This window comes from Poecilia reticulata, linkage group LG14 (assembly GCF_000633615.1).
Source record: "Poecilia reticulata strain Guanapo linkage group LG14, Guppy_female_1.0+MT, whole genome shotgun sequence".
NCBI lineage: Eukaryota > Metazoa > Chordata > Actinopteri > Cyprinodontiformes > Poeciliidae > Poecilia > Poecilia reticulata.
Window position 1 is genome coordinate 20,705,773 of NC_024344.1, and position 11,456 is coordinate 20,717,228.

Below are 11,456 nucleotides of genomic sequence, written 5' to 3' on the forward strand. Positions count from 1 at the left end.
TGGTGTTGCTCAGATTAACGTTTCGTGATGGTAATGGGCAGATGACTCATCGTCTCATTCACACTCTAGTCCAGTTTTACTCATTGATGGTCATCTGGTCAATGGATAAAGGTCAGCATGAGAACCCTGACTGGTCTGGTGCCAGGCAGCTTCACACGCAACAAAATGTGATGAACTGCCAATTGTTGCTCTTTTGTCAGACCCTATGATTCAGTTAGGGTTAGGGTTACCACAGTATAACGTTAATTCAAAACATACACTATTTTAAATTTAATGGAATTTGAAATAATTCATTTTAAATTCCATTGTTCTTATGGACAATTTCCAATTAACAGGAAACCATTATTTTACCGTCACGTCTCATACATAAAAACACACAGCGACTCAACACTGCATTTTCTATTGTAATCCTTAATTAGAATGTTAATCTGGCCTTTGAGCTGTGTATCTATTGCCTTTTTAATCCCGGTGTATATTGAGTCATACACTCAGCACTGTCATATAAAAACCCCTCAGAGGGTCGTTCTCTGGCCCTCAATGGGAGATCGTGTCTGAACAGCAATGGGGCCATTAGAGGGCAACCTCACCCCCCTCTGAGCCTTCATCATGCCCCGCTGAGACCCGTTAGAGTTAATTTGTTTTTTTTCCCCTGAGAGAAAACAACACCAAGAGCTCAATGGCTCTAAAAATAGCTTCTTTCATTGCACATAAAAACCCTGAGAAAAAAAAATTATAATAATAATCTGTTGCCACAGCATAAAGCTTTAGTTCATCATGGTGTTCTCTTCCTCTGCATGTGGAGGGACTAAGGTAGCTGATTCTTAGTAGCTAAACTCTTAGTAAAATCAGATTTCATGTTACGTTCCTATTTTTACAGCTACCACACGGAGCACCAGTCAGATTTTATTTACCAAACTCTGCTGAAAGGATTGCAAACATTGCCCATCTGCTTGATTTAGCACCAACGGAACGACGTTCTTCAGGGACAAGAGCACACATTTAGTCTGAAATTTACTAATGGATTTTCTGGGTTTTTGGAATCTCGTGGGGCGGTGACAGTAACCATATCCCAAACAGAGGGCGAGAGGCCTGAAGATGTGAACTGCGAGCCAGGAGTTCTGCTTGAATGCGTCTGAATGGCGGCTCTGGCCCGGTGGGAACGCAACCCGTCCCCTCTGTGGTCCCAACATTAAGCACCCGGAGCTTGTTGCTCACACCTCTTTGGCTTTGCATTGCTTTCTCTTTCACCATCACCCCCACAAGCCTCCCCCGTCTCTTTATATGTCCAGCTGGCTGCGCCACAAAGACCGCATCTTCCAGCTCCAAATGATTCTGGAACCCCCACATGCTTTGTTCTGCTCATTTTCCCACTCCTGGGAGACACTTATACTCGCTAAGATTAAAATAAAGGAATGACAGAGGGAGAGAGGAAAGGATTGGAGGAAGAATGAGGGAAGCTTTGTTTGAGAAGAAGGAAGGAAGTGGAGAAATACTCTGAGACACAACTTAAAAAAGAAAAAAAATGCTTTTCTTTTTTTGGAAATTGGATAGTTTTCTATGGAAGTCCGTTTCTGCAACTCTGTTAAAAAAATATTCTCATTATAATGAGATAGTATCATTTTGAGATACTATCTCATTATTTTTGAGATAATATCTCATTATAATGAGATAGTTTATTTTAATTTTGGCTTCCAAAGTTTTCAATTAGAGACGAGTTTTTATGGTAAGAGTTTTTACTCCAAATTGTATTTGGGATTCAGCTATCCTGACAAAATCTCCAGCAGCAGATACAGGTGGAACAGTGGAACTTATTGAACTTATTGTTCACGGATGTTAACTAAAAAAAAAAAAGCAAAAAGCTGTGATGGGATGAGTCAAAAAGCCAATCGGCTTCCTTCGGAGTTGAAGCCAGAAGATCGGCTGCCTGCGCTGAGCCTCTTCCGGTGTCTCTCACTGTGACTGCTTAGATCATGTTTCGTGGTACTCATGTGGTCAATTGGAGGTAACAAATCCCTCCATCGCTGAATAGTTTCAGATCCACTATCCCACCCTGGTGGAGTCCAACCCCCGCAATCCGCTGACCCCTCCAGTTCCCAAGCTTGTGTGAAATCAGTCAGTCAGATTCTTCTACAAAAAAAAAAAAAAAAAAAAAGAAGAAGAACACAGTGTGGAAATGTGGGCCGGAACTAACGGGATTGGTTTTGATTCATTAGATTCTCTTTCATCGCCGTGGTTGGAATGCTGCTCCGCGTCTCCTCCAGCTTCGCGCTATAAAATTTAATTTGGGGAGGGAAGGAGGGACTCGTGTAATTGGGGCCGTTTACTGCAAAAACCTTGTTACTCGCTGGAGTCACCTGTTAGTCGAACCGCCAGGCTGAAACAGAATTCATTAGCAGGTCAACAGCTGCGCAAATCAGCGAAACACAGTAACGCCCGGAGGTTCTTGAATCCACTTTTGTTTGAGTTGCCTCATTTTGTGAAGGCTTAGAAGGATGAACGTTTTGATGCAAACCTGCTCTGTCCTCACGACGGAATCGAAGTGATCTTTCTGGACTGCGCATGCGGCGCACACAGTTTTACCTTAAAGGTTAAAGGTTCCAGATGTGTGTCAGCAACAAGTGTGCTGCATTGATACTGGAGAAAGAGTTGAAAATGTCTGGAAGTCACTCCAGGGAAAACTAGGGTGGATATACTTCATCTGTTCTATTCAAAACTTCTAAATAGTTAAGATAATTTTTTATCCATGTTAACTGAGTTCATTTTATCATAACACATCGGATATCAACGCTGCATTGAAATGTGTCGTTTTCCAATTCAAAACACACGATACACTGCCTGCACTGGATTTTATTCAGAGGTAGACGAGTAACTACGCTTATCGTCCTTCCACTTCACAAGGACTCACTTCTTTTTGCTGGTCTATCAAAAAAAAAAAATCCTCATAAATTGCATAGTAACTGTGTGAAGGTTCGATTCATTCCCAAGGCTCTGAAACACTTTCTGCTTAAGCAGCTGTTTCAGATTGCTGATTGTTGTCATGGAGCATGAAGTACCGCGCTCTAAACTGTCAGTAACCATAGATAAAGATTACAATGTGTCAAACTGAAATGCTCATGAAATAGCTTTCAGATCAAACTGGTACGATTTTGGAGATGTAATTATTGTAACATGCCAGACAGATGTTAAGACTGGGCCCAGCTTTGACAAGTCACTCGTTGGAAAACTCATCTGTTTTCATTAAAGCACAGAAACTCTGAGCGTTCAGGCCGCAGTGTTGTCTGGCGCCACCCACTTTACACAACCCCCCCACTTCCAGAAATCTCAAGCAGCTCTTAGCATGCACAGCAAGAAAATGAAAACCACTTGTCCTCTTCTCTGAAGCTAACCTGGTAAAAAAAAAAAACACAACAAAAACAGCCCCTTGTTCTACGCTTTACTTCGTACAGAGTCCGGACCCTCGGCTATTGAGAAACAATCAATTGCTGGAGGTGTGGGCTCAGTTGAAACATGGTCGACACATAACTGAGTGGCTTCATTCACTTCCTCTGTTGCTGTTGCCAAACTACAACCTTCGATAGGCAGACTGGAATTCTAAAACAGCACTGAAAATTTACCTCATTGTTCACAACTCCTTCTTGTTCCCCGATTGGTCCAACTGAAATTCAACCAGAGAAATCTAGCTCAATGGGAGAAATCCCAGGCAGAGCACAGAAGGGAGATGAGAATCGAGCAGAACTACGTACGAACGCAATGGTCAGGCTACTTTGAAACATTATGAAATTTTATGATGTATTTTTACTTAGCTGTCATTAATTTGTGGAAATCAGTTTTTACTTTGACACTGGAGATGTTTCTGTAAACTTTCTTGTCAGACAGGTCACATTTGAACATTACAGGGGGTGATTACTTTTAAACGGGAGCTGTAGTTCAAAACTGTGACAAGGCCTAATGCTCCACAAAATGTGATTCACATCTTTCTGTTACTATTTTGTTTATGTTTGATAAAACAACAGACATGGCAAAAAGGAACCAGTGTGACAGGGAAGGACTTCACCCATCTACACTGAGAAGAAACAGGACAAAAACACTGAGCACCTCTTAAGTTTATCTAGAGGAGATGAAAACTGACTCTAGAAGTTAAGAGAAAAACTGATTCAAAAGTTACATTTGTGACAAGCACTGCTACTTACAAATCAAAAATAATAAAAAAAGAGATGTAAGAAGTTTCAGAAGTTCATTGAGAGAATGCTGGCATTCGTTTTTAGAGCAGTCTCAGTTCTTCACAACAGGGAGAGATTCTTCTGCTCCCCCATCAACCCTGTTTTCCCTGCGTTCTGCATCTTGGAGGATGTGACCCTGCTGCCGCCAACGATGCTGGCCTCCTAGTACGTCCTTAAAGCCTTAGCATGCACCGGCTCCAGGAAGTGCAAGGGCAGCAGCATGAACAACGCCACCAGGAAAACTGTCCCCACCACAGCCAGGAGAACGTAGCGGCCAATGAAGAAGGTGTCGACTATCTGTAGTGACAAAAAGAAAGAATGAATGGATTTGGAGTCATTCGGGATTGCTACATATTTTTCAAGAGGTTCTTGAACCAGGAACATGACAGCTCCTTTTTTTTTTTCTTTTCTTTATTCCCCCCTGGTGTTTCCTCAATTAACCACTAGGTGTCATGAGAGGACTTTGGACAGATGGATGCTGAGGCTTTGTGTCTGAATGTTTTCCTTATTGTCTCTTTGTTGTGGGGAACCTGCAGCGATTAAAGCGTTTACTGCTGAAGGGGGCGGGGCTTCGTACGTGCCTCCCTCCAGCAGGACTGTAGCTCACTGTAGTGAGGTCTGCTGCTATGAGAGATCCAGTCCGAATCAGTATTTAGCCACGTTTGAAATGAAAGAGACACCTTGGCTGCAGTCGTTTATCTGAGACTAATTAACATTAAATTCGATAGAAATTATCTCCTTTGATGTTACACAAGCCCACATTAGAAAAACTATGAAATTCATGGCTTGCTTAAAACTCGAATGCTATTCTATTCGAGGGCAACATAGGTCGGTGCAGCAGCTACTGCAAAGGAAGAACGGGGGGACATGTAGCGGGACAGGCATGATTGCACTCTGAATCTGGAGAATGTGCTGAGAATACTGAGTCAATAAGTCACCGTGATGTGTGCGCGCAGGAAGAACGGGACAAAAAACCCCACATGAAACCATCTGGTGTTTGAAATCCTAAATGTCAGAGTGTCTTTAAAGTGTCCAGGGAAGGAAAGGCATCATTCCAGAGCAGAACACATCCTACTTTTCCTGTTTCCTTCTGCAACTACAAAGCAAAAATCCAGGTTTGACTTTCTTTTTTTATTTTTTTTAATATTACCCAAAGCAAAAGGTCAACAAGCCTTTTCTCCTCTGTGAGCTGTAAAGTTAGACTAAAGGCTTCATGCAATAACTCCATTCTATGTGACAATTTGACTAGTTCAGTTTGGTCCTGTCACGAAAGAGACCAAATGTGTTCTGCATTTAATACTCTGAGGTTGTTTGCAAACAGGATACCCACATGTAACACACTGCAGCCAGATAATACATACTGTTACACAGAGTAACACCGGTGAGTGGGGCGGGGCTTCAGCTGTGTTTTCATGTCCTGATGTCCCCAAGAGAATACTGGAGACATCAGGGCATGAAAACAGACTGAAGGAATGTGCAGCGCGGTCTGCTTTCCCTGTATTGATACCTGAAGTCTTGCCTTAAGGTTCACCATCCCATAACGACAGGAGAAACTGGCCAACCTCTCCTCAACACTGACTAAATTGTCGACTTTTTACCAACTGATTCTGACTTCATTACACCATAGTTAGAGTCAAACTGCACCCCATGTACTATAACTGGATGTGAATGTGACTACGTGACTGTACCGTATTGTTGAGCTGAACTAAACTGAATTTGGACCAAATTTTATGCAACTCTCACAAGAATTAGACCCGTCTGTAAAGTGCTGTGAGATGACATATCTGTGATTCGAGCTCGTCTCCGTATTTTTGATGTTTAGCAAAACATCCCAGCTCAGTAGTAGCAGAAGCATTGCAAAAGTGAGCTGCGCAACCAGAAAGAAGGTAAAAATCTTTGCATCTTAAAGTGCCTCTCTACGTTTATGTCCTGCTGTTTGTGGCGCCGCTCCTAAATGAAATCAATGAAGAGACGCAAAGCAAATCAGTGGCACCTAACTGACGATCTTCAGGTCTAACGCCGCAGCTCCCTAGGATGGAAAGGTTGCCATGGAGTGACTAGTCTTATGCTTCACTGATAACTCTGGGTCTGTGTTAATATTTCAGTCATGAGCCACCCATGATGATGAGAATGCAAACTGAGAAAACACCCTTAAGCCAGTATGATTGAAGAGGAGCAGCAGCCCAACTGCTGCCGAAAGAGAAATTTCATAAGGACTGCTGTGGAATGGGAGTAGTGTGCGTGTATGCGTGTGTGTGTGTATGCGTGTGTGTGTCTGGGAGAGCTGCTGATGATGTATTCCATCTCTTATGAATGCATTTAACACATCTCACTTTTTAATTTGCCAATTACGCAGCAAGCAGGAGCCCAAAGTGTGTGGGCCATGTTTTATTAATGTGCCACTGGGTAGGAGCAGGTGGGGGGAGGGGGTGTTGTATGAGCCACCCCCACCTCCAGTCTAACACTGGCCTAATTGGTACTGTGATATTTCACTGTTGTTTAACAGCAAGAGGTTAAACATGTCTCTCTCTGCTGGCTGGTCCTGTTCAGCCCGTCGTTGCTGAATATTAACACACACAGAAACACAAGGCGCAAACAGGAAACGGCAAGTTTAGGTACCGATCCTGACAAAAGGGGACGTGTTAATTGAGTACAGGCTACGCTAAAACATTTATCACTCGTATTTCTGCGAGGAGCGACACTTGCGCTGAAGAATCTTGGGAACTCAATTCCAACCAGGTTCCTGAGGTGAGTTTGGTCTGAATTTACTCGGGAGTATTCAGCAGAAATCCCCGTTTCGCAGTCGCTCTCTCGGCATCGCTGTTCTCCTATATCAGCACTGTACAGAGAATAACAAAGCACGAGCTGGCCAGGACGGGGCTCTGCTTTGCTATTTTGATGGGGTGGCAGCTTGCTTGGCAAATCCGGACAGCTTACTGGCACGACCCGAAGGCAACACGGGGAGTGTTTGTTCTGTGTTGCTGTTGGATTCAGATAAAGCAGAACAGGCCTTTGCAACGAGCACACGCACAGAGACGCACATGCTGGCTTTATTTACAGGCCTGCAGTTCTGTGGAAACAGGCTTACAGAAGAGCAGAATTAAGGTTTCTTTTAGGGTAGGTGTTTATCTTGAGCAGCCTTACTCTTAACCAGAGCTCATACCCTCAGTCAGTGGAAACTACTACAACAACAACCACCACAAATAAAGGGAACAGGACTCTCAATCCATCAATCAGTTTGTAGAGAAATACCCCTCATCTCCACTTGTTCCTTTTAATTAAACCTCTTCACCGTCATGGACAAGACCCAAAAGCTTTCAGAGGACATCAGGGACAAAATGGTATATCTGTGCAAACCTGGAATTGGCTACAAGATCATCACCTTATTTTTATTCAGATACTGTATGGAGTAAATATGAAATGACCATCAAACGCTCTAGAGCTCCAGCTCCAGCCAAGATCGTACCTGGGGTTTTTCAGCCAGAGAACAGCACGGTAAGTTTTGAGGAGAAATTGGCCAAAGCCGCGAGATAGTTGCAGTAGCTTTCTAACGAGCTACATTTCGTAAATGCTTCTTGTTGCAAATCTGGCAGTATTTGACCGGTCTCTAATCCTAATTTGAGAAGTCTCTGTTCACCTTGCTGACAGTGGAGACATTTATAAAGAGAGAAGCCAGAAGTACTTGTGAGTATTTCTACCACAGGTGTTTGACCAGCTGGTGGTTTTACCTCCATCTCTTTGAAAGGAAGAGGCGTCTCTGGGCTCCGAGGGAAGAACACCAGCACCAGAGTGATGGTGAGAGCCAGGAGGGTAGTGGGGATGACTCCTAACCTGCAGGACACAAGCAATAAAAAAAACTGTTTGAGTTTTGTATTAACTGGGAATTGCAGTGTCCTGAGCATTATGCCATAATAAAACTATTCCTCAAAGACACCAATATTCCACTGAATCCCTGTTCATTTAAAGCAGTGGTGCCCAAAGTGTGTCCTCGAGAGCCGGCATCCTGCATGTTCTCGTTCTCTCCCTGGTGGCAGCAACAACCTTTTCAGCATGCCAATGTCCTTCTTAGACCACCTAATGACCCGTCATCGGATCCAGCTGTGTTAAACCAGGGAGACAACTAAAACATGCAGGATGCCGGCCCTCGAGCGGTACCCACTTTGGTCACCGCTAATTCAAAGAAATCGAGCTAATATATGTCAGAGCAAATTCATTTCTGTAGATGTAATAGTCGGAAGGACGGACAGACTGACGGTTTTATTCGTCTCCGTAGAAAACTGGTTCCCAGGATTGTCGGCAGGCAGCACACAATGACGGTAACAGCAAAGAGGTTTGAATTTCCCAGTATCTGACTTGACCTTTTTAACTGTTTGCTTCCAATATGAAAGGATTTTTTCATATTGTTCTGTTTCTGCACAATAAAGGAATTGAGTACTTTTGCCCTGAAGGAAGCAGTTTAAATAAATATCTTAGGGTGTGTGTGTTGTCTGTTATAATCGTGTTTGCCTTCCTCATAACTCTGTCCATGTATGTATTTTCCAGGTCATCGTGTAACTTCAAGATTTCTTCTGTTCCTCTGCAGAATTTCCAAGCCAACATGTGTTGCAAAAGGTTAAAATACTCTCTATAAAACGACAATATCACCATATTTATTCCATACAATAAATATGGCTGCATAGGTTTAGATATGGGCTACAAATTACCAAAACTTCTCTCGTTATTCAGGTTCCCACAGTGACGAAAACCATGTAATAAACTCATTTGACCAGCATGACCTATGGGTTATTTACCAGCTTAGATTTGGTGTTTTCTTATAGTAAATAAATAGGAATGCAGTGTAATAAGTCAGGTCTTGATGTTCATTTGACATCCTAGGAATATATACTCGTATTATAGGAGACATTTGCTCATTCTGTTGTCACAGTTCCACCCAGTTTGTACTCGCTGACAAGAACACTGATGAATCCAGAAGAAATCACCATAATCTGTTTTTTTTTTTTTTTTGCTGAACGTTAAAATGAAATGAATTAAATTTGCCAGGTCGGTATTTTACTACTGGCTTGTTTCATTTAAAACATTTCTACTGCTGCTAAAACAATGCAGAATATTGATTATTATGGGTAAATAGAATGCTATCCATTACAGTTGTTCGTGTCCTGCTGCAAAACATTTACAGGAGGTAAATGGAAACTGTAGTCATATTTTAGCCAGCTCACCTTGCAGCAAAAGGTTAGGCAGGAGAAATGTTATTGGTTTATTATCTATACTCAAAATGCAATCTTCATTAAAAATTAAATCTTCCATCCCCATCTCTGGTTTGCATTTTGATTGAACAACATGATGTCCCTCCTTTTGGACTTGGTGTTCTACTTTCTTTTGTCATTCAGTTTATTTTAATGGATGTAAAATTCTAAAATTCTAGGACTTTGGCTTCCTTTGGACTTCTTCTACACACCGAAAGCTACCACAAACTGCGATCATAAACTGCTAACGTGAGGAGGTTATTTTACTTCATGCCAGGATTATTTAGAAGCCTGTCGAGCAGATTCAAAATTTAAAATGTCGTAAGTCATATGTTCCAACATTGTGGCTGCAGAACCGTTACAGAAACAGCATAAACGCTTTTGTGACCCATCTGGTCCCGCACTAATGTTTATATTTCATATTAAGGCGTGTAAGCGGAGTGTGTGTAGTTGCTTCTTCAACTCACTTTGCCGATCCATCGGCTCTCAGCAGAATGGTCCCTACCACAAGAGCTGCGATCCAAACGATCACAATGACAACAACACCGGTACCGACTTGCAGCACAGTGCTAGTCATATCGATCATCTGCGGAAAAGTCGTTCAGTCCGCGGGGCGACAAGGTTAATGACTGCAGCTGGCAGAAGGTATCTTCCCTGTTCTTGTTTACTAAGTTGTGTTAGCAGCACAAGCTAGCTGGGCAAATCCTGCCGTCACATTTAAGCGAGCTGGTTGTGGACTGTGCTGAGAACGCCTTTATGCTGGCAGCAGAAGCAACGTGTGTGACCGCGATAACAGAGTCCTGTTTCTGTAAAAGTTACGACAGAAAATTACAATTTAAGGTTAGAAAAAGTTGATGAGAAGAGTATCTTTCTGGCGTCCTGCACTTCCTGGTAACCACAAGCTCGAGTGTAATTGGATGGTCACATATGAGAACTGTCCAATTAAATGCGTCGTTCCTAAAACACGGCGAAGTTGGAAAGTGTGGGTACGCCCCATTATTCACCCGGCGGAATAAAACGCCGGGTAGGCGGGGTTTGCATATCTGTCCCTCACTTCAGTCGGAGCTTACCTCCGAGAGCGACGGACACCGATTTAGACCTTTTAATTTAAAAAATAAATACATAAAAAATGTGTTATGTGTTAACATTAAAACATCGTGTTTTATCAAATCGATTGATCCGAAAATGCTAAATTCCAAGCAGCAAATCGATCTTGTAGGTTACATTTAATTATGTCGCATTTACATCAGAGGCTAATATCGCAATAAACTCTAATCATCCAGACAGGTTGTGTCTGATCTACTCCACTCAGAGCTTTGATCTCCGTTTATGATGACTCCCCCGCACACAGCCTCTCATCATCACTTCTGCCTGGGATTTTCCCGGCTGACTGCTAAGGAAGGAACCCTTTAAAACGCGCTAATGGCTTTATTTAGTTAGTATGTACATGAATTTCAGCGTGAATCATTGTTGCAAAGTAAATAACTAAAATTAAGCGGCAAAAGAGAAAACGGAGAGAATCCACGGTACACATTTAGAGGAGGAGATAAATATTTGCGACAACTAACAGCAACATCCACAGCAATATTTCATTGCATTTGTTTTGAGTAGTATATCTCTGACGGTCAGCCGGGCTCCAGGCGCTGGCAAACCGGATGGCCACATCACATCCACGAATCAAATGTGTAGGTTACCGCGTGCGTGTGCGCACACGCGCCAGTAAACGGCGCTTCCGGGAAGACAACGTGGTACCTTTAGGTGACACTCGTAACATCCATGCATCAGTGTTTATATAGGGAAGCCGGGCTTGAACCCCCTGGACATTGAAAGATGCAAACAGATTAGCTAAATAAGCTCCAAGAAAGAAGATGGGGGAAAAGAATGTCTTTTTTTTGTTGTAGATTATCTTGATTTAACTGGACAATATTTCTATTTCAGCTCTGAAATAGAAATATTTCAGTGCTGAAATATTTCTATTTACTTTCATCAGCAA

General features: G+C 42.6%; 1 protein-coding gene across 1 annotated transcript; it reads right to left on the bottom strand.

The window, feature by feature from the left end:
- Positions 1–3,420: 3,420 nt before the first annotated feature.
- On the bottom strand, positions 3,421–10,389 carry tmem218 (transmembrane protein 218). Its single transcript, XM_008428414.2, has 3 exons — positions 9,931–10,389; positions 7,949–8,051; positions 3,421–4,517 (listed from the first exon to the last, which is right to left on the bottom strand). The coding sequence occupies exons 1-3, from the start codon at positions 10,047–10,049 to the stop codon at positions 4,383–4,385; spliced, it is 357 nt and encodes a 118-aa protein (XP_008426636.1). The 5' UTR covers positions 10,050–10,389; the 3' UTR covers positions 3,421–4,382.
- Between the last annotated feature and the right edge of the window lie 1,067 nt (positions 10,390–11,456).